Source organism: Haematobia irritans, chromosome 1 (assembly GCF_050003625.1).
Source record: "Haematobia irritans isolate KBUSLIRL chromosome 1, ASM5000362v1, whole genome shotgun sequence".
Classification (NCBI taxonomy): Eukaryota; Metazoa; Arthropoda; class Insecta; order Diptera; family Muscidae; genus Haematobia; species Haematobia irritans.
In genome coordinates, this window is record NC_134397.1 from 222,964,918 (window position 1) to 222,989,640 (window position 24,723).

The window sequence follows — 24,723 nt, forward strand, 5'->3', positions numbered from 1 at the left end:
CATCCTATCCGGCTGAAATTTGGTACATGGTGTTAGTATAACCATGCAACAAACATGCAAAAATTAGTCCACATCGGTCCATAATTATATATAGCCCCCATATAAACCGATCCCCAGATTTGGCTTGCGGAGCCTCTAAGAGAAGAAAATTTCATCCGATCCGGCTAAAATTTGGTACATGGTGTTAGTACATGGTCTCCAACAACCATGCAAACATTGGTCCACATCGGTCAATAATTATATATAGCCCCCATATAAACCGATCACCAGATTTGACCTCCGGAGCCTCTTGGAGGACCAAAATTCATCTGATTCAGTTGAAATTTTAGTACGTGGTGTTAATATATGGCCTCAAACACCCATGTAAAAATTGGTCGAAATCGGTCCATAATTATATATAGCCCCCATATAAACCGATCCCCAGATTTGACGTCCGGAGCCCCTTGGAAGAGCAAATTTCATCCGATTCTGTTAAAAGTTGGTACGTGATGTTAGTATATGGTATCCAACAATCATGCAGGAATTGGTTCATATCAGTCCATAACTATATATAACCCCCATATAAATCGATCCCCACATTTGACCTCCGGTGCCATTTGGAGAAGCAAAATTCATCCAATCTGGTTGAAATTTGGTACGTGGTGATAGTATATGATATTTAACAACCATGCCAAAAGTGGTACATATCAGTCCATAATCATATATAGCCCCCATATAAACCGATCCCGAGATTTGGTTTTGGAGCCTCTTGGTACATTTAGAAGAAGTTTGTACGCAATCAATGGTGGAGGGTACATAAGCTTCAGCCTGCCCGAACTTACGGCCGTATATACTTGTTTTTGTTTCAAATAAGTTAAAAACAGAACAAGAGATAAAATGGTCCCGCAGGTCAAGTTCGAAGATAGGCTATATCGGTCCATGTTTTGACATAGCCCCCATATAATACGATCCCCCGATTTGACTTCTTCAGAGCACAGAAGCAATAATTTTCATTCGATTTGATTGAAATTTAAAATTTTGAGGTACTTTAAGTCATTTAAGAGCTGTGCTAAATTTGATATATAACGGTGGATGTTTTGCTGTATCGGCCATACACTTAAAAATATATTTACTTTATATTAAAGATATTTATTTTAAAGAAGCCATGTGGCTTTGACTCGGAATCAAACTCTATAGGGGAAGATCAACATCTTTAGATCCAAGTAAACTTTTTTTGTTGAGTGTATGTGGGACATAGATGCCATCCAGGCCATTTTCCGCTACAACAAATCCAAATCTATGAACGATCGCCAATAATGTCAATTAATTGATGTTGATTACAATCAACAGTAAATTGAATGATGAGGCAAAATTTTCAAAAATATAACAGGTTGGCTGATAAGTCCCCTGTCTGACACATAGATGGCGTCACTAGTATTAAATGCAATTTTTTTTTATATAGTACCAACCTTCAAATGATTCGTGTCAAAATTTGACGTCTGTAAGTCAATTAGTTTGTGAAATAGAGCGTCTTTTGTGAAACAACTTTTGTTATTGTGACAAAAAAAAAATGGAAAAAAAGGAATTTCGTGTTTTGATAAAATACTGTTTTCTGAAGGCAAAAAATACGGTGGAAGCAAAAACTTGGCTTGATAATGAGTTTCCGGACTCTGTCCCTAGGAAATCAACAATAATTGATTGGTATGCAAAATTCAAGCGTGGTGAAATGAGCACGGAGGACGGTGAACGCAGTGGACGCCCGAAAGAGGTGGTTACCGACGAAAACATCAAAAAATCCCCAAAATGATTTTGAATGACCGTAAAATGAAGTTGATCGAGATAGCAGAGGCCTTAAAGATATCAAAGGAACGTGTTGGTCATATCATTCATCAATATTTGGATATGCGGAAGCTCTGTGCAAAATGGGTGCCGCGCGAGCTCACATTTGACTAAAAACAACAACGTGTTGATGATTCTGAGCGGTGTTTGCAGCTGTTATTCTGATTCTGAGCGGTTTTGCAGCTGGATGAAACATGGCTCCATCACTACACTCCTGAGTCCAATCGACAGTCGGCTGAGTGGACAGCGACCAGTGAACCGTCTCCGAAGCGTGGAAAGACTCAAAAGTCCGCTGGCAAAGTAATGGCCTCTTTTTTTGCGCATGGAATAATTTTTATCGATTATTTTGAGAAGGGAAAAACCATCAACAGTGACTATTATATGGCGTTATTGGAGCGCGAAGAAAAAAGTGTTGTTCCACCAAGACAACGCACCGTGCCACAAGTCATTGAGAACGATGGCAAAAATTCATGAATTCGGCTTCGATTGCTTCCCCATCGACCGTATTCTCCAGATCTGGCCCCCAGCGACTTTTTCTTGTTCTCAGACCTCAAAAGGATGCTCGCAGGAAAAAAATTTGGCTGCAATGAAGAGGTGATCGCCGAAACTGAGGCCTATTTTGAGGCAAAACCGAATGAGTACTACCAAAATGGTATCAAAAAATTGGAAGGCCGTTATAATAAAAACGAATTTTGACAAAAAAAAAAAATGTGTTTTTCTTTGTTAGACCGGGGATATATCAGCCAACCTGTTAAATTCATTTGAAGATTATGAAGAGTTGGCATCTACTTTTTTTTAGAAAAAGGTCGAAATTTGATTTTACATTTTCGTATCCCTGATGTAAAAATTCTTCAGATTAGGAAATGCCGTTTCGGTTTAATTCAAACACTTACTTTCCAACTTGTAGGGGTTGAGACGTTTTATGTTTTTTTCTTTAAAAATATTCTACTTTAATATGTCAATGGCCTGCTTCCATAGCTGAGTATAAAGGTAGCAACACATTGTCATACATTCAGCCATAGCAAAATGTACTATTCTACTCATTGATATACCAAAAAGTAAGATGATAATGCATTTTCCGCATATGTTCATTGGTGTACTTACTCAGTGTTTGTGTCATGTCAGAATTTTAATTCCTTTTTAGTAGAAACGTGTTTCGATTTAACTTTGCTTAAACTCATATTCTCTCTATCATCCTTTGCACAGGCCAGAGATAGTCCAGAGATGTGTTGATTTTTATGAGCATCATATTGTTTCCGAGAATTTCTACATGTCGGGGACACATATCCAATGGAGAAATTTGTTTATGTTTTCTGCACATATGCATGTTTTGGGGGCACGCAGCACTCATGTCTCAAACATGTATGTGCATATCCTTTTATACCAATTATGCTGAAAGAACTTTAATTCATTTCAAGCTGCATTCGCCAGTCGTCATATACAGACCTGCTAGATATCGACATGACCATCATCGTAGATGTACAAAATATTTCTCATCCCCATGGTCGGTAGAGGGCTAGGAGAAGGATATAAATGCATCTAATACACCCTGAAAATAAGAAATATATTTTTAAAAATATGCACTATCTTATAATACCCTGTTCCACAGTGTGGCGCAGGGTATAATCATTAATATTATATTGAAGAAACCAGAGATTTATAATTTTTATACCCACCACCATAGAATGGTGACGGGGTATAATAAGTTTGTCATTCCGTTTGTAATACATCGAAATATCGATTTCCGACTATATAAAGTAAATATATTATTGATCAGGGAGAAATTCTAAGACGATATAACGATGTCCGTCTGTCTGTGTGTCTGTTGTAATCACGCTACAGTCTTCAATAATGAAGCAATCGTGCTGAAATTTTGCACAAACTCGTCTTTTGTCTGTAGGCAAGTCAAGTTCGAAGATGGGCTATATCGGTCCATGTTTTGGTATGGTCCCCATATAAACCGACCTCCAGATTTAGGGTCTTGGGCTTATAGAAATCGTAGTTTTTATCCAATTTGCCTGAAATTTGAAATCTAGAGGTATTTTATGACCATAAAGAGGTGTGCCAAAAATGGTGAGTATCGGTCCATGTTTTGGTATAGACCCCATATAGACCGATCTCCCGATTTTACTTCTTGGGCTTATAGAAACCGCAGTTTTTATTCAATTTACCTGAAATTGGAACTTTAGAGGTATTGTAGGACCACAAATACGTGTGCCAAAAATGGTGAGTATCGGTCCATATTTTAGTATAGCCCCCATAAGAACGATCTCCCGATTTTAGGTTAGGTTAGGTTATGTGGCAGCCCGATGTATTGGTGAACTTCTCTCTTATCACTGAGTGCTGCCCGATTCCATGTTAAGCTCAATGATAAGGGACCGCCTTTTTATAGCCGAGTCCGAACGGCGTTCCACACTGCAGTGAAACCACTTAGAGAAGCTTTGAAAGCCTCAGAAATGTCACCAGCATTACTGAGATGGGATAATCCACCGCTGAAAAACTTTTTGGTGTTCGGTCGTAGCAGGAATCGAACTCACGACCTTGTGTATGCAAGGCGGGCATGCTAACCATTGCACCACGGTGGCTCCCGATTTTACTTCTTGGGCTTATAGAAACCGCAGTTTTTATTCAATTTACCTGAAATTGGAAATCTAGAGGTATTGTAGAACCACAAATATGTGTGCCAAAAATTGTGAGTATCGGTCCATATTTTGGTATAGTCCCCATATAGACCGATCTCCCGATTTTACTTCTTGGGCTTATAGAAACCGCAGTTTTTATTCAATTTACCTGCAATTGGAAATCTAGAGGTATTGTAGGACCACAAATACGTGTGCCAAAAATTGTGAGTATCGGTCAATGTTTTGGTGTGGTCCCCATATAAAACGACCTCCCGATTTGGGGTCTTGGGCTTATAGAAACCGTAGTTTTTATCCAATTTGTCTGAAATTGGAAATCTAGAGGTATTTTAGAACCATAAAGAGGTGTGCCGAAAATGGTGAGTATCGGTCCATATATTGGTATAGCCCCCATATAGATCGATTTCCCGATTTTACTTCTTGGGCTTCTAGTATCCGAAGTTTTTATCCTATTTGCCTGAAATTGGAAATCTAGAGGTATTTTCGGGTCAAAAAGAGGTGTGCCGAAAACGGTGAGTATCGGTCCATATTTTAGTATAGCCGCCATAAAAACGATCTCCCGATTTAACTCCTTGGGTTCCTAGAAACCGTAGTTTTTATGTGATTTGCCTGAAATTGTAAATATTCTGGTATTTTAGGCTCACAAAAACGTGTATCGGATTAAGTTTTTATCGGTCCATTTGGTAATGCCTCCATATAAACCGACTTTACTTCTTGAGGGTGTAGAAGGCGCACTGATCATGAAAATTCCTTGAAACTCAATGTAAAATTTCCAGATTTTACTTCTACAGATTTTATAATTTTCTTGCACACTTACAAGAGATGTTAATGATTCCTCTAAAACTCAAACAAAAATGGTTCTTATAAATCCAGAATCTGATATAGTCCTCATAGGTGAAATCTTTAAATTTATCTTCGGGAAGTGTCCTCAAGTACTCAAGCCCTCCTGAAATTTCAAACGAAACCCTAATATTTGGTTAATGGTGGTGGGTATTTAAGATTCGGCCCGGCCGAATTTAGTGCTGTATATACTTGTCTACTAACATTTTGATCCACCCCAGGGCATTAGCCCGCCTAAATTTTAAGTCTAAATATAGAAGTTATGTCCAGATTGAGTCAGATTTAAATACATGTAAAGGGTGATTCTTTTGAGGTTAGGATTTTCATGCATTAGTATTTGACAGATCACGTGGGATTTCAGACATGGTGTCAAAGAGAAAGATGCTCAGTATGCTTTGACATTTCATCATGAATAGACTTACTAACGAGCAACGCTTGCAAATCATTGAATTTTATTACCAAAATCAGTGGCAGAAAATCCGCTTTTTTATCGACAAATTTTGTTCAGCGATGAGGCTCATTTCTGGTTGAATGGCTACGTAAATAAGCAAAATTGCCGCATTTGGAGTGAAGAGCAACCAGAAGCCGTTCAAGAACTGCCCATGCATCCCGAAAAATGCACTGTTTGGTGTGGTTTGTACGCTGGTGGAATCATTGGACCGTATTTTTTCAAAGATGCTGTTGGACGCAACGTTACGGTGAATGGCGATCGCTATCGTTCGATGCTAACAAACTTTTTGTTGCCAAAAATGGAAGAACTGAACTTGGTTGACATGTGGTTTCAACAAGATGGCGCTACATGCCACACAGCTCGCGATTCTATGGCCATTTGAGGGAAAACTTCGGAGAACAATTCATCTCAAGAAATGGACCGGTAAGTTGGCCACCAAGATCATGCGATTTGACGCCTTTAGACTATTTTTTGTGGGGCTACGTCAAGTCTAAAGTCTACAGAAATAAGCCAGCAACTATTCCAGCTTTGGAAGACAACATTTCCGAAGAAATTCGGGCTATTCCGGCCGAAATGCTCGAAAAAGTTGCCCAAAATTGGACTTTCCGAATGGACCACCTAAGACGCAGCCGCGGTCAACATTTAAATGAAATTATCTTCAAAAAGTAAATGTCATGGACCAATCTAACGTTTCAAATTAAAAAAGTTATCAAGCTCTTAACAAATCACCCTTTATATGAGAACAAAAAGCTTTATATATAGCACCCAACATATTTGACGGATTTGATATGGTATCGAAAATGTGGATCTATAAAGTGGTGCAATGTATAATATAGTCGGCACCGCCCGACTTTAGGCTTTCCTAACGTGTTTTATTTTCGATTTTTCCCTAATTCCTAATGCATACATAATTGGTCAACATGTATGAGCCCATTTATTAAAAACCGCATTAAAATCCAGCATGTAAAGAACATAATTTTTTAGTATTTTATTTTACTTATAAACATGAGCACCAACGCTACCAACTCGAGTGTTGCAATCTGCAACACTTGACATACGAGCGCTTTTTGTGTTGTTTACCACAACTTCATCTCGCCCAAAAAATGGAATTAAATCGTGATCATTTTTGTGCGATTATTTTTTATAATTTTCGATGTGGATTAATTAAACAACAGTGCATTGATGAACTTCGATGGCAAATGGTGAATTCAACCAAGGTCGTATTTCACTCCAAGACGAATTTCGTGAAGGTCGTCTCATCATCAGTTCATGTTCCGGAAATCGTTGATGCTGTGCGCCAACTGATATTGCAAGATTGTCAAGTGGGAGCATTTATTCAATATTGCTTGAACATTTGACCGTCAATAATCGTTCAAAAAAAGACTCGCCAAATTTTAAGGCGATTATACTAAAACTGTGACCTAGACCACAAAAATGCCTCACAAAAATGTGGGGCCGGCCATGAAACTTAAAGCCGAAGACTCTTTGTGTCCATCACGTATGCTTCTGGGTATTGCAAACTTAAGCACTTACTTATAATACCCAGTTCCATAGTGTATAGGGTATAACAATTAGGTATCCACACCACTTCTTTGGGCTAGCTTACAGAGGCATTTCTCTCGCTCTAGATACTACTACAGCACAATATTTTTTGTGTATTGCAGTAGATAGAATATATTTTGGTTACCCTCTAACCAATATCCTAACACAAAGCGATGGTCCACATGTGATGATCCTTGTAATATTACTGGTATTCCATATAAACCATTTGAGAGAGAGTGTGTGTGTACGCACTTGCCCAGCGGCGTAAATCGAGAGCACTTTCGATTTAAAGCATTCACGGAGCCCTTATTTTAGAGGCAATACTCATACGATTAGGTCTTATAAAATAATCCCTTTTGTAAGACCTCTTCCTTCTTTACAAAAAAAAGTTGATACTCATTCATCATTCATTGCAAAAAACAGGCCTTAAAAAAGGTCTTTATTTACTAAGATCGCTATCCCATTTCTCATAGCATACTTGTCGAGGCCTTTTGAAATGGCTTATCTGGGACATATGTTTAAAGACACATTTTAAAGAACTCTTAATAGGCCTTGTTTGGTATTGTGAATTACAATCTGCTCTTGCAACGAGGCAAAATAAAACGATTTTTAAAAAGCAACTCATATTCCCATAGCAAGCTCTTATAATTTACGAGACCTTTGAAAAGCCCTTATGCCGTAAGCCAATTCATAAGTTTTGCGACAACGCACAAACAATATAACGGCTTAAAATAAAACAAGTCATGTTCTCATATGCGCACTTCTTTAATCTAAGAGACCTTTGATAAGCCCTTATGCCGTAAGTTTATAAGTAACCGAAAGTTAAGAATAAAAATAATTTTGCACAATTTAAAGCAACACGTGTTTCTTCATTCGGGTTTGTGATTTCGTTGGAGCAAGTCGCGGTGTTTGTTTTTTTTTTTAAGTAGCTGAAGTGTGAAATATGCGGTAAGTATATATTTTTTGACTAATATACTATATTGAATTACATAATAATAATAATTTTATAATAATTTTACTTATTTATTTAGCGGCAACTTCTACCATGAAAGCCAATGTTCAATGTTCAATATGTGGAAATCAGACGTCCAATACGAAATCAGTTCTTATGAAGAAGGTGATTTATTTTTTATAGTACAATTTTATATAGTACAAAATAAAATAAAATAAATAAATAAAAAGAAAAGTAAAAAGAATTTTGGGTTTCTTATTTATATATGAAATTTGGAGTAGGTCCTATATAAGGTATGTAAACAAGGCCTTTTAAACAGCCTTCATAAAAAGGCATTAAATTGGCATTATTTTAAACTCCTATTAAGAGGCCTCTATTTATATATGCTTCATAAAGCCTTTTGATGTATACATTATAAAAGGCCTTATTTTATCACACATTATAAAGAACTTATTTGAGGCAATTCCTAAAAGGCCTTAAAATAATGACCTTATATTAGCCCTTATGCTGTAAGTTGAAGTCGGAGCCCTTGGTCGGCTATGACACCCTGTGTAAAAATACAATGAATATGTAATGGGAAGTCAATGCCTTGTGTCTGCAAATAAATGCCTTTTAAAAGGCCTTATGAAGAGCGATTTCCGCCGCTGGGTTGTTATGATTCTCGTTTTGTAGGTGTGTTAGTGGCATCGGTACGTGTACTCACTGGAACATATGAATGTTGTTTAGTTTTAGTAGCTCCAACTCAAAAATTTTTTTTCGCCCTTATTGTACACTATCCGCTTGGATGTACCTGTCGTCCCTATTCCTATAGAATTGAACGTGACCTCATGTGTTTGCAATGGGAGTCACGTAAATTCTCAGTAATTTATGTTTTTACGCGAAACTGTTGCTGAATGAACGAACTTTACGAACGAGTGAGTAGATGAATGAATGTGTGGATGTTCAATGAGTGAGCAGGCGAATGCATGAAATTTACCCCCTTCTCCATCTATGTGGCAACTGTATGGAGTGAATTTCTTGTTTACTGATGTTATTGGCTTCATGTTCCATTTGAGTTAAATTTTTTGTTTTGTTTTGGAAAAGTAATGAAAATGAAAGAAGAAAAAAAAAAAATACGTAAAAGAATTATTTAATTTAGAAGCTTCATTTTGGGCCAACTATATATGTGAGAATATATGTAGCCAAAAACATTAGAATGGGTCGAATATAAATACACAAAAACAGATTTTAATTCAGTTATATCAATTTTAATATATAGTCTATAACACAAATAGCAAAATGTCCGCCATTTGGGAACAGCTATACCAGGTATACCGCTATCAAATGAGCGCTTTTTCACCCATGTGGCACCCATTTTTCTCACTTTTGGATCTTTCCCATAGCTTTTAAACGGTCAGAAATTGTTTGTTGTGCAACATATAACATTACAGCTATTTGCTTTTGACTAAAAGTGTCATCTCCATCCAATTCGGCGTCTTCAATGTTTTTTGGTGGTCTTCCACGTTCTTCATTTCTCACATCAAAATCATTATTTTTGAACCGCGGAAAACATCTTTTGCATGTTGCTTCTGATAGGGCATGATCACCATTTGTCTCGATAAGTATTCGATGCGACTCTGCAGCACTTTGAAAACAAAATATTAATGCTTTCCGCAAATCATCACTTTCTGGTACAAAATTCGACATTTTCAACACGATGAAAAATATGATGTTGTCTGTACAATGACTTGATGTATACTATTTTGCACAGATGTCGTAAACAAACAAATAAAAGAATAAGGACTCGTTCACAACAAAGGTTACCTATCGAGACATTTGTACCTTGACGATCACTTCATACCGGTATACCTGGTATAACACACTTAAATTTTGTATGAATGATGCCAGGATATTGCGCCAAATTTTGAGACCCGAGATGAACCGAAACACTACTGACAGACATCTAAAATTGATCCCCTCGGCTATGGGAAAAGTTTATCAAATTCTCCTTTTTTAGAATTTCAACCGAATCGGATGAATTTTTCTCATCCACGAGGCTCCGGAGGTCAAATCTGAGGATCGGTTTATATGGGGGCTATATATAGTTATGGACCGGGAGGGCTCTCTGTATAACATCTCTGATTGTGGATGAGAATGTTCCCCTGACTGCTAGAGCCACATCGTCTGGGTATGCCAACACTTTTATCCTTTCTTTTTCTAGGGAAACCAGAAGGTTGTTTATAGCAACATTCCAAAGAAGAGGTGATAGAACTTCTCCTTGGGGAGTGCCTCTGTCCACATACCTTTGTATGTTTGCTTGTCCTAGTGTGGCTGAATACGTCTTTGGGGACGTTTGCTATATTAACAAGTTAAAATTAAACTCTCATACCTGGACACCAAAATTTAGGCGAGCGTGGGTGTCCACCGTTTAGAGGTTTCACTGTATGTATAAGCTGCACCCTACTGTTGAACATTGTGCTCAGCCCCACGACATTAACCGATTTCAATTTTATGTCTAGCGATTTTAACATAAACCTTTATATATAGCAACAAAAAAAATTTGGAGGATTTAAGTGGTGCCGGGTATAACAACAGGTTGGCTGATAAGTCCCCGGTCTGACACATAGATGGCGTTGCTAGTATTATATAAATTATATAAATTTGACGTCTGTAAGTCAATTAGTTTGTGAGATAGAGCATCTTTTGTGAATCAATTTTTGTTATTGTGAAAAAATTGAAAAAAAGGAATTTCGTGTTTTGATATAATACTGTTTTCTGAAGGGAAAAAATACGGTGGAAGCAAAAACTTGGCTTGATAATGAGTTTCCGGACTCTGCCCCAGGGAAATCAACAATAATTGATTGGTATGCAAAAAAATGCAAGTGTGTTGAAATGAGTACGGAGGACGGTGAACGCAGTGGACGCCCGAAAGAGGTGGTTACCGACGAAAACATCAAAAAAATCCACAAAATTATTTTGAATGACCGTAAAATGAAGTTGATCGAGATAGCAGAAGCCTTAAAGATATCAAATGAACGTGTTGGTCATATCATTCATCAATATTTGGATATGCGGAAGCTCTGTGCAAAATGGGTACCGCGCGAGCTCACATTTGACCAAAAACAACAACGTGTTTATGATTCTGAGCGGTGTTTGCAGCTGTTAACTCGTAATACACCCGAGTTTTTCCGTCGATATGTGACAATGGATGAAACATGGCTCCATCACTACACTCCTGAGTCCAATCGACAGTCGGCTGAGTGTAGAGCGACCGGTGAACCGTCTCCGAAGCGTGGAAAGACTCGAAAGTCCGCTGGTAAAGTAATGGCCTCTATTTTTTGGGATGCGCATGGAATAATTTTTATCGATTATCTTGAGAAGGGAAAAACCATCAACAGTGACTATTATATGGAGTTATTGGAGCGTTTGAAGGTCGAAATCGCGGCAAAACGGCCCACATGAAGAAGAAAAAAGTGTTGTTCCACCAAGACAACGAACCGTGGCACAAGTCATTCAGAACGATGGCAAAAATTTATGAATTGGGCTTCGAATTGCTTCCCCATCGACCGTATTCTTCAGATCTGGCCCTCAGCGACGTTTTCTTGTTGTCAGACCTCAAAAGGATGCTCGCAGGTCAAAAATTTGGCTGCAATGAAGAGGTGATTACCGAACCTGAGGCCTATTTTGAGGCAAAACCGAAGGAGTACTACCAAAATGGTTTTTATTATTTTTCGAGCTTTATGGACAGATATAGATTAAGGAACATGGTTAATAGAGCCATTGAAAAGAAAACGTCAGATACAAATCTATACACGCCTGGACTGTACAGGTTTCGGTTCGGGCGAATGAACCTTTAGTATAGATCTGGATGGGAGAGATAACTCAATTTTGGGCCCTTTATGCTAACTCCTTATGGAGAAAACATTTGGGAAATTTCCTCTTACAAATTGAATCATCTTTTCTCCCACTGTACATCATCTCTTCATATAACTTACAAGTCCCTTAATCTTATTTTTATTTCGTTTTGTTACATAGTAATGCAACAACACGAAATTTATTTTTGGAGATAATTTGTTAGAATTCAACTAAGTGGTGAACAGTCGAACAATGCTTATTGTTTCTTCATTCGCCCGAACGGCAACATGTACAGTCCAGGCGTGTATAGATTTGTATCTGGCGTTTTCTTTTCAATGGCTCTATTAACCATGTTCCTTAATCTATATCTGCCCATAAAGCTCGAAAAATAATTGTATAATTAGATATAATGCATTTGGACGTCAATTGCCTGTTTCGGTATCAGGCTAACATGAAATATAATAAGCAACGATGAGCCCGTCGTAAACCTAGGAAAAACACGACTAATGTACGCGTTAGAATTGTTGTTGTATCCTGGAGACCAGTTTCTGTTAATTGTCACATGTTGTAGTTGACTGTAGAAACAATAAGCATTGTTCGACTGTTCACCACTTAGGCTAATTCTAACAAATTAGCTTTCTAAAAATAAATTTCGTGTTGTTGCATTACTATGTAACAAAACGAAATAAAAATAAGATTAAGGGACTTGTAAGTTATATGAAAATAAGATGATTCAATTTGTAAGAGGAAATTTCCCAAATGTTTTCTCCATAAGGAGTTAGCATAAAGGGCCCAAAATTGAGTTATCTCTCCCAGCCAGATCTATACTAAAGGCTGTGGAAAGGTTCATTCGCCCGAACCGAAACATGTACAGTCCAGGCGTGTATAGATTTGTATTTGGCGTTTTCTTTTCAATGGCTCTATTAACCATGTTCCTTAATCTATATCTGTCCATAAAGCTCGAAAAATAATTGTATAATTAGATATAATGCATTTGGACGTCAATTGCCTGTTTCGGTATCAGGCTAGCATGAAATATAATAAAAAAATATGTTTTTCTTTGTTAGACCGGGGACTTATCAGCCAACCTGTTATAGTAGGCACCGTCCGACGTTAGACTCGCCTTACCTGTTTTTTAGTGCATATGTAGAAGCTTTAAATTTAACTTCATAATATGTATCAATTGAACCGATTATCTTTAGGTAGTATGTTTCTTAAAAAACACCAAAAATTCTATATATAAATAACCCGCTACGACGAAGGGCTGTTGGGTAATTACGATTCTATCTGGCCGAACTAATGGCCGTATATAGTTGTTCTAAAATATTGTGGACCCATTCCAATATTCCCTCTGCCTCAATATGTATATGAATGTGAAAAATTGTAATTTATCTTCAAAACTAGAAAATGATAGATGTTCTTTTTGTGCCCGCCTTATAACATCTAATTGTGATATAAAGCACACCCAGAACTGGCGTTTTCTACCATCATCCATCTAATTAATCATGTTGTACGAGTAATGCCACAGGAAGTGAGCTGAATTATTTTTATATTTACTGTGATTTTAATGTCTTTTGTTTTGCCATTTTATATACGATAATGAATTGAAACAGGAATTAAAGGCATGAATACGAATTTTATATTACGTCTCTTTTAGTAGGAAATGAGAAGGCTTTCAGTTCAATTTTGTAAGCATTTAATGTGATCAAAAGATTTTAGAATAAACATTTCAAAGCTTTTTTTCATTTAAGGAAATCGAAAATTGAATTTCCAATTCCATCATTACATTTCCTTTGTTCTCTCTAGTTTTCCTAACAAACGATTAACAATAACGACAAAAAAAATTAGATTCCCTCAACCAAGTGTTACCACTGACATGCCATTTGTCTCATTTAGTCATTAGCAACATTAGATCTTTTCCATGGAATAGCATTTATACCAAAATGTGCTTAGTTAGGCCGACAGCGTTGTGATACACGCCCCGCCCCACCACAAATCCTTATTCATGGACAAATAAATCCATGAATTTCCACACATATGGAGAATGAATTCATTTCATTAACTCTCGTTACGAGGACAAACAGATTTGCGCTGTGTGTATCTAGTCGTTCAAACATATGCTTCACATTCACAATTCATCACAATTTAGCATGAACCATGTACGAGGAATAGATGGAAATGGTTATGGTGGGAAGGAAGGATGGACGGACGGACGGACGGAAGGATGCCACACATTGACCATATGATGAAATGCAAACACATTGTTTGTATTTAGATTAACGTATATATCCTGAATAGACTGAATGTGAAAGTGTCCTTGGTTGTTATTCCAAATTTAATTACGACAATTAATTTGATGTTAATGATGAATGACGTACGTAGAATATTCAGTATGGACGAATGGGCACTCGTTGTAATCAGTAACACGTGGAAAGATCTTATGACGGAGGTTTTTGTTGGTCTCTGAGAATTAGTGGAAGATGGATAGTATGTTAAATTAAAAATAATTATATTTATACGAAATAAATATCGGCCAGGCCCGTTAACAGACCTTGTATGCAGATAAAGTACGTTAAGTCAATACTGGAAAACCCCATAAGGTTGTGGATAAGATAAATAAAACAAGTATATATGGCCGTAAGTTCGGCCAGGCCGAATCTCATGTACCCTCCACCATGGATAACGTAGAAACTTCTACGAAAGACTGTCATCCAGAATCGAATTAATTGGGTTGTGGTATTTCAAATCGTTTTCTAAATTGTGAGTTAGTCCATACGTGGTATATATTAGACAAAAAAGGTATGTGTAGGTATGTTAAGTCTACAAATAATTACGAATCGATATGGACTTTTGCACGGTACGTAGGGAGCCAGAATTGAAATATGTGGATCGCTTATATGGGGGCTATATACAATTATGAACTTGATATGGACCAATTTTTGTGCGATTGGGATCGCGTTACCTGAGGGCTATATATAACTATAGACCGATATGGACCTAGTTAGGCATGGTTATTAACGGCCATATACTAGCACAATGTACCAAGAGGCTCCAAAACCAAATCTCGGGATCGGTTTATATGGGGGCTATATATGACTATGGACTGAGATGGACCACTTTTGGCATGGTTGTTATATATTATATATACTACCACCACGTACCAAATTTCAACCAGATCGGATGAATTTTGCTTCTCCAAAAGGCACCGGAGGTCAAACCTGGGGATCGGTTTATATGGGGGTTATATATAATTATGGACTGATATGAACCAATTCCTGCATGGTTATTGGATACCATATACTAACATCACGTACCAAATTTCAACCGAATCGGATGAACTTTGCTCTTCCAAGGGGCTCCGGAGGTCAAATCTGGGGATCGGTTTATATGAGGGCTATATATAATTATGGACCGATTTCGACCAATTTTTGCATGGGTGTTTGAGGCCATATAATTAGATGAATTTTGGTCTTCCAAGAGGCTCCGGAGATCAAATCTGGTGATCGGTTTATATGGGGGTTATATATAAGTATTGACCGATGTGGACCAATTTTTGCATGGTTGTTAGAGACCATATACTAACACAAAATACCAAATTTCAGCCGGATCGGATGAAATTTGCTTCTCTTAGAGGCTCCGCAAGCCTTATCGGGGGATCGGTATATATGGGGCTATATATAAGTATTGACCGATGTGGACCAATTTTTGCATGGTTGTTAGAGACCATATGCTAACACCATGTACCAAATTTCAGCCGGATCGGATGAAATTTGGTTCTCTTAGAGGCATCGCAAGCCAAATGGGGGATCGGTTTATATGGGGGCTATATGTAATTATGGACCGATATGGACCAATTTTTGCATGGTTGTTAGAGACCATATGCTAACACCATGTACCATATTTTAGCCGGATCGGGTGAAATTTGCTTCTCTTAGAGCAATCGCAAGCCAAATTTGGGGGTCCGTTTATATGGGGGCTATACGTAAAAGTGGACCGATATGGCCCATTTGCAATACCATTCGACCTACATCAATAACAACTACTTGTGCCAAGTTTCAAGTCGATAGCTTGTTTCGTTCAGAAGTTAGCGTGATTTCAACGGACAGACAGACGGACATGCTCAGATCGACTCAGAATTTCACCACGACTCAGAATGTATATACTTTATGGGGTCTTAGAGCAATATTTCGATGTGTTACAAACGGAATGACAAAGCTGATATACCCCCATCCTATGGTGGAGGGGAAATCGCTCAATTAATGTGGGTAATAAATCAAAATTCGGGAAAATCGGGCAATATTATTATGTAAGAGTTACATGTAAGTCTAAATACGATCGGATAGTACATAAAAATTTTAAACTTGAGTAGCATTGGTAAATAAATAAAAATATTATGGCCAAATTTGCGAAAATCGAGCCATGTATATATATGGGAGCTATATCTAAATCTGACCCGATTTAGATGATATTTTCCAGGTTTAATTGAATCCACAGAAGGTGACTTTGTGCTAAATTTTAGTAAGATCAGTTAAGAAATGAGGCCTTTATGGTCAAACATAAGGTTAATAGGGATTTTAATGAAATTTGACACACTTAACCCTTGTGTATGTGATAACACTGGAAGCGATACCAGCGTGATGAGGTCCCGTGGGACCTACAATAAAAAAAGGATGGTAGAGAGGTTATCCCTACGATATTTTTCGATCATTTACTGTGGGTGGACTCTTCTATAATGCACAAATTGCACATATAAACATTTGGTTGTAAATATAGAGTTTTTTTAATTTTTAATAGAATACAGATAATGTTTAAATTTTTTATTAGTATTCTAGAGGCCCTGATGTTTGTCAAAGGCGTGGTACCTATAAGTATCCTTATACGTACCAAGCAACAATATATTGTTTTAGAAGTTGAATGTTAGGTTAGGTTAGGTTAGGTTAGGTTATGTGGCAACCCGATGTATCAAGCTCACTTAGACTATTCAGTCCATTGTGATACCACAGTGGTGAACTTCTCTCTTATCACTGAGTGCTGCCCGATTCCATGTTAAGCTCAATGACAAGGGACCTCCTTTTTATAGCCGAGTCCGAACGGCGTTCCACATTCCAGTGAAACCACTTAGAGAAGCTATGAAACCCTCAGAAATGTCACCAGCATTACTGAGGTGGGATAGTCCACCGCTGAAAAACTATTTCGACCATGATTTCCATGAAGTTCAAATAACTTTTTTTGCACTTTTACTCTCACTATATTAGATATATCAACGAAAGACATAAAATTATGTACTACCAAGCAACGAAACCAATGGAAACTTCAAAAATGACAAATTCTTCCAAATAACGGTATTTTCTGAAAGGATGTTAGTGTTATTAATTGCTAGATCGACTCAGGGTTTCTAATGCTAGATCGACTTCTGAGTCGATCGGTATATATTTTATGGGGTCTAAAGTCAATATTTCTGCTAGGCACAATTTAAATTTTTATATTAGTTTTTGAATTGCGTAGCATATCATTGCATACATTTTTATACCCTGCGCCACACTGTGGAACAGGGTATTATAAGTTAGTGCATATGTTTGCAACACCCAGAAGGAGATGAGATAGACACATGGTGTCTTTGGCAAAAATGCTCAGGGTGGGCTCCTGAGTCGATATAGCCATGTCCGTCTGTCCGTGAATACATTTTTGTAATCAAAGTCTAGGTCGCAGTTTTAGTCCAATCGACTTCAAATTTGACACAAGTATGTTTTTTGGCTCAGAATAGAACCCTATTGATTTTGGAAGAAATCGGTTCAAATTTAGATATAGCTCCCAAATATATATTTCGCCCGATATGGACTTATATGGCCCCAGAAGCCAGAGTTTTACGCTAATTTGCTTAAAATTTTGCTAAAGAAGAACGATTAATTTTTTGCTCCGATTTAGTTGAAATTATGCACAGGGAGTAGAATTAGCATTGTAGCTATGTGTGCCAAATTTGGTTGAAATCGGTTCAGATTTAAATATATCTCCCATATATATAGCTTTCGCCCGACTTACACTCATATGACCACAGAGGACAATTTTTAACTCCGATTTAGTTGAAATTTTGCACGGGAAGTAGAATTAGCATTGTAGCTATGCGTGCCAAATTTGGTTGAAATCGGTTAAGATTTAGATATAGCTCCCATATATATGTTTTTCTGATTTCGACAAAAATGGTCAAAATACCAACATTTTCCTTGTAAAATCGCCACTGCTTAGTCGAAAATTTGTAAAAATGACTCTAATTTTCCTAAACTGCTAATACATATAAATCGAGCGATAAATCATAAATAAACTTTTGCGAAGTTTCCTTAAAAATTGCTTCAGATTTAAATGTTTGCCATATTTTTTTACTAAGATTGTGTTCCACCCTAGTGCATTAGCCGACTTAAATTTTGAGTCTATAGATTTTGTAGAAATCTATCAAATTATGTCCAGATTGAGTGATATTTAAATGTACACTGTTAGAAAAATATGGGTTCGACGAAACATTAATAATATACTACAAAATAAAGTATAAAATGTTTCGAAATGTTAATTTATAACCAACGTCAAAAAGTAGAAGTTACATGCATTGCTTGTTGTAGGTTTTCCATTATTACTTGTTTACTACCTTTATTTGCAACGGTTTAGTACCTATCTACCTTTTACTTATCACTGTTTAAATTTGCCATCTCTATGCACACGATCATATGTTTTTTGGTTTTGTTGCGCGTATTAAATATTGTCGAATTAATGACTTAATTACATTCCAATATGACATCAAAGAACAAAATACGGCTTTACAATACAGAATATATTAAATTTGGTTTTTCTTGTGTTGCAAAAAACAATGAAAATTTGCCTCAATGTGTTATTTGTCACAAAATTTTGTCTAACGATGCAATGAGACCAATACGATTAAAAAGGCATTTGTCATCTTTGCATCCAGAATACAAAGACAAACCTCCTGCTTTCTTTGAAGCAAAGTTGTCGACATTAAGAAATATGAAGATAAATTCTACGTCTGTGTTTAATCTGGAGGCTGAAAAAGCATTAGAAGCATCTTTTGAAATTTCATGGATAATAGCCAGGAACAAAAAACCCCACACGATTGGTGAATTGGTTATAAAACCGAGCATAATAGCAGCTGCAAGTAAAATGCTGGACAACAATGCAGTGAGACAACTCTCAAAAATTCCACTTTCGAACAATACAGTAAAAAGACGTATTGATGAAATGGCTAATGATGTCAAGTCCCAATTAATTCAACACATCAAGGACTCGCCATTAATTGCACTGCAGTGTGATGAAACAACAGATGTATCTTGCTCCTGTCAGTTGTTGTTTTACTGCAGATATATCAAAGAGGATTCTATATGTGAGGAGCTACTTTTCTCTAAACCTCTAACAACTACATCAAAGGGAGAAGATATTTTCACAGCGCTTTCGGATTTCTTGGATGCCAATGATATACCTTGGGGAAAGATTGCCGGCATATGTACTGATGGTGCTCCTTCAATGACGGGATGCAAATCTGGATTTATTCATTACGCCAAGCAAAAAAACAATAACATCATATTCACTCATTGCGTTATCCACAGACAAGCCTTAGCCGCCAGAACATTGCCTGACGAATTAAGAAGTTCCCTAAATTGTGCCATAGAAGTTGTCAATTTTATAAAATGCAGTGCCCTACGAACGCGTCTTTTTGAAACTTTATGTCTGGATTTAAACGCTGACCACAAAAATTTATTGTTTCATACCCAGGTACGCTGGCTTTCAAAGGGAAATATGCTGGGAAGACTATATGAATTAAAAAATGAAGTAGAAATTTTCTTGTTAAGTACCAAAAATGAAAAGCTTTATGATTGTTTCACAAACAAAAATACCATTATTTTCTTGGCTTACCTAGCCGATTTTTTTGAAATTTTAAATAACCTAAATTTAAAACTCCAAGGAGAAACTACAAATATTTTAACAGCACTTGACTCCATAAATTCATTTATGGAAAAAATAAAATTGTGGAAAAAACGAATTTTATCGCCTTTCCCTAAATATACATCTTTTCCTCGGTTAAACGATATATTAGATTCTGAGGATATTGAAAATAGAAATTTGGACGGAATTCTATTGCATTTGGATGCACTTTTGGGTGAATTCAATAGATATTTTCCAGATATGACCACTGATTGTTGGCAGAACAAACTGTTTCGTAATCCCTTTCTTCTGGACGTTATGGTACTACCTGAGGATATCCAGGAAGAAGCTATTGATTTGAAAAACGATTCAATCGCAAAAGATGATTTTGATATATTAACAACTGAAAATTTCTGGCTAAAATATCGGAACTTGTATCCACTTTTGTCTTCACACATGTTAAAAGTTTTGATACAATTTTCGTCAACCTATCTATGCGAAAAAAGTTTTTCAACACTTTTAAATATAAAGTCAAAATATCGGTCTTGCCTTAATGTTAAAAATGATTTGAGATGTGCTTTATCAGTACTGTCACCAAATGTTAAAAAACTAGTTAATGAACAGAAAAATTGCCAAATTTCCCACTAAGTGGTCACACTTTTATATACATTAAAATTGTTATTGTTAATTGAAAGTATTAATAGCGAATCAAAAATTCGCATTATATACGTTATTTTAGTAAACCTGATCTCAACATATCTAGTTCATGACTATTTATGTTCCTTTTTAGTCCTTGAATTACATTTTTATTACTAATTAATTGTAATAATATTATCCATCTTATATAATTTTATATTTTTTACTTGAATTGAAATTAAAAGAACTTTTGTTTTTGTTATTTTTTTTGTTTGAAATTGAAATTAAAACCCTTTTGTTTTTATACATATTTTTCTGTTTCTTTGGGTAAACATTTTTTTAAAGGAAACTTGTTTTTAGAAGAAACTGGGGGGGGGGGGGGGGGGCACAGCAAAATCCAAAAATTTTTGGGGGGGCGTAAAGCAAATTGGGTTGGGAAGCCCTGCAGTAGACACTAGAACGCTATAAAAAAGAAGAAGAAGAAGAACTCATTGAGAGTTTGTGACTACTTCCTTATTTGCTAGTTTATCATGAAGGATGTGTAAATATGAATGTAAACGCGAATGTGCATGCGTGTATGTATGTTATGAGCATGTGTAGGTGCTTAAGCTGGTTGGGGGCTGGGGGCGGTTATTGTGGATGAACCTGTGAAGTGTGTGAAATTGTGTACAAGTGATGGAATGTTTTGCTAAATGGGTTTGTCTCTCTTATAAGCTCACTTACATCACAATTTCTCCAAACAGACACTCACTCACACACACACATCAAGCACACGAGTCAAGCAAGCAAGTTCTCTCACGTACATGACGCTAAGACATGATACTTTAATACAAATGACATTGCCAACGAGTAGAGCCCAAGTATCAGCATTAGCCACAAACACCAAAATGGGATGTGGGCGGAAGTACATAGTTACAGTACAAAAGGACATTAGCAAAGGAAGAATAGTGTGTCAGCGGCATAAGTAGTAGTTACAACAACAAATACGACTACCTACTTATAACAGTAGCTACTACACAGTGACAACAACAACAGTACAACATCATTTATTGCAGACTTTTAATCACTTGAATGGCCTCATATTTCATGTGGTTTAATTTTTGCCGCCTTAATGAGATTACAGGTCGTCTATCTTTTCCCACATTCTTATTGCCCTTTGGAATTCCATGACATTCCACATTGGAAAACCACTTTGTTTCTTCAGCAACAATGCTCTGTAGGTTCTTACAAACTACCTCAAGGTTTAGTGCTTTTTTTAAGATACTGGAAAGGTTTGAGCTTGGGTGCAAAAGAGAGGTTTGCACTTTTACAGAGTTATCGAATGAGTTAGAAATTTTAATTGTATTACCATAAAATACAAGTACTGAAACAGCGAGTAAGGAAAGTCTAAAGGCGGGCGGGCCGTTTATATTTAAATTTTAAATTTTTATCCCGCATTACTTTGTAGATCTACATTTTCGATACCATCTCAACTCCTTCAAATTTGTTGGGAGCTATATAAAGGTTTATATTCCCATATACAAATATTTAAATTGAACCGATTTGGATAAACTTTTTATACTTCTACATCTATAGACTTAAAATTTAAATCGGATAACGCCGATTCGGTGGAATGTCTGGGGAAATCATCGTTAACTTTTTACCTAATCAGAAGAATATATGGCGCTTTTCTAAATTTGAATCAATTTGGGTCAAATTCGACAATGTTAATTTTTTTTCTCCGTGTAAAATACAATCAATCGGAGTTAATTTAAAAAAATATTTTTTTTTACCATATTTCCCCCAAGTTTGGTCTCCGGTAGTTCAATCAATCTAAATCAGTTTAAAACAAGTATATACGGCCGTAAGTTCGGCCAGGCCGAATCTTATGTACCCTCCACTATGGATTTCGTAGGAACTTCTACTAAAGGCTGTCATCCACAATCGAATTACTTGGGTTGCGATAACACTTGCCGATGGCAAGGTATCGTAAAACTTTTTAACACTGTCTTCTAAATTGTAAGTTAGCCCATACGGGGTATATATTAAACAAAAAAAGGCCGATTAAATACGTATATAATCTAGTTTGACAAAATTTTCTATAGAAATAAAATTTTGACAAAATGTTCTATAGAAATGAAACCTTGACAAAATTTTCTATAGAAATAAAATTTTGACAAAATTTTCTATAGAAATAAAAATTTGACAAAATTTTCTATAGAAATAAAATGTTGACAAAATTTTCTATGGAAGTAAAATGTTGACAAAATTTTCTATAGCAATACAATTTTGACAAAAATTTCTATAGAAATAAAATGTTGACAAAATTTTCTACAGAAATAAATTTTTTACAAAATTTTCTATAGAAATAAAATTTTGACAAACATTTCTATAGAAATAAACTTTTGACAAAACTTTCTATAGAAATGAAATTTTAACAAAACTTTCTATAGTAATAAAATTTGACAAAATTTTCTATGGAAATAAAGTTTTGGTAGATTACAAAATTTTCTATAGAAATAAAATTTTGACAAAATTTTCTATGGAAATAAAATTTTGACAAACATTTGTATAGAAATAAACTTTTGACAAAACTTTCTATAGAAATGAAATTTTGACAAAACTTTCTATAGTAATAAAATTTGACAAACTTTTCTATGGAAATAAAGTTTTGGTAGATTATTTTTGGCGATATGGACCAATTTTTGTGTAATAAGACATCGGCTATATATAACTAAAGACCGATATGGACCAATTTTTGCATGGTTATTAGAGGCCGTAAACTAACATCAGGTACCAAATTTCAACCGGATCGGATGAATTTTGCCCCTCCAAGAGGCTCCGGAGGTCAAATCTGGGGATCGGTTTATATGGGGCCTATATATAATTATGGACCGATATGGACCAATTTTTGCATGGTTGTTAAAAACCGTATACTAAGACCACGTACAAAATTTCAACCGGATCGGATGAATTTTGCTCCTCCAAGAGGCTCCGGTGGTCAAATCTGGGGATCGGTTTATATGGGAGCTATATATAATTTTGGACCGATATTGATCAATTTTTGCATGGTTGTTAGAGGCCGTATACTAACATCAGGTACCAAATTTCAACCGGATCGGATGAATTTTGCCCCTCCAAAAGTCTACGGAGGTCAAATCTGGGGATCGGTTTATATGGGGGCTATATATAATTATGGACCGATATGGACCAATTTTTGCATGGTTGTTAGAGACCATATACTAACATCAGGTACCAAATTTCAATCGGATCGGATGAATTTTGCCCCTCCAAGAGGCTCCGGAGGTCAAATCTGGGGATCGGTTTATATGGGGGCTATATAATTATGGACCGATATGGACCAATTTTTTCATGGTTGTTAGAGACCGTATACTAAGACCACGTACCAAATTTCAACCGGATCGGATGAATTTTGCTGCTCCGGGAGGCTCCCCAAGCCAAATTTGGGAATCGGTTTATATGGGGGCTATACGTAAACGTGGTCCGATATGGCCTATTTTCAATACCATCCGACCTACATCAATAACAACTACTTGTGCCAAGTTTCAAGTCGATAGCTTGTTTCATTCGGAAGTTAGCGTGATTTCCACAGACTGACGAACAGCCGGACAGACGGACGGACGGACGGACATGCTTAGATCGACTCAGAATTTCACCACGACCCAGAATATATATACTTTATGGGGTCTTAGAGCAATATTTCGATGTGTTACAAACGGAATGACAAAGTTAATATACCCCCATCCTACGGTGGAGGGTATAACAAGTATATACGGCCGTAAGTTCGGCCAGGCCGAAGCTTATGTACCCTCCATCATGGATTGCGTAGAAACTTCATCTAAACACTGCCATCCACAATCGAATTACTTAAGTTGCGGTAACGCTTGCCGATGGCAAGGTATCTTAAAACCTCCTAACACCATCTTCTAAATTGTATGTAAGTCCATACGTGGTATATATTAAATCAAAAAAGATCGATCCAATACGTATATAATACCAACACCATATACCAAAGTTAAATCTGAGGGTCCCTTTATATGGGGGCTATACGTAAAAGTGGACCGATATGGCCCATTTTCAATACCATC

General features: G+C 36.5%; 1 protein-coding gene across 1 annotated transcript; it reads left to right on the forward strand.

The window, feature by feature from the left end:
* The first annotated feature begins 18,985 nt into the window (after window positions 1–18,985).
* On the forward strand, window positions 18,986–21,603 carry LOC142235052 (zinc finger BED domain-containing protein 5-like). The gene is made up of 2 exons (XM_075306287.1): window positions 18,986–20,374; window positions 21,379–21,603. The coding sequence occupies exons 1-2, from the start codon at window positions 18,986–18,988 to the stop codon at window positions 21,601–21,603; spliced, it is 1,614 nt and encodes a 537-aa protein (XP_075162402.1).
* The last annotated feature ends 3,120 nt before the right edge of the window (window positions 21,604–24,723 follow it).

What these genes read in the sequence shown, in the direction of transcription:
- LOC142235052 (XM_075306287.1), top strand. Translation starts at nt 18,986, where the DNA reads ATGAGACCAATACGATTAAAAAGGCATTTGTCATCTTTGCATCCAGAA. An exon ending in ATTTGAAAAACGATTCAATC is followed by an intron (nt 20,375 to 21,378) that starts GCAAAAGATGAT and finishes TTCTCCAAACAG; the next exon opens with ACACTCACTCACACACACAC.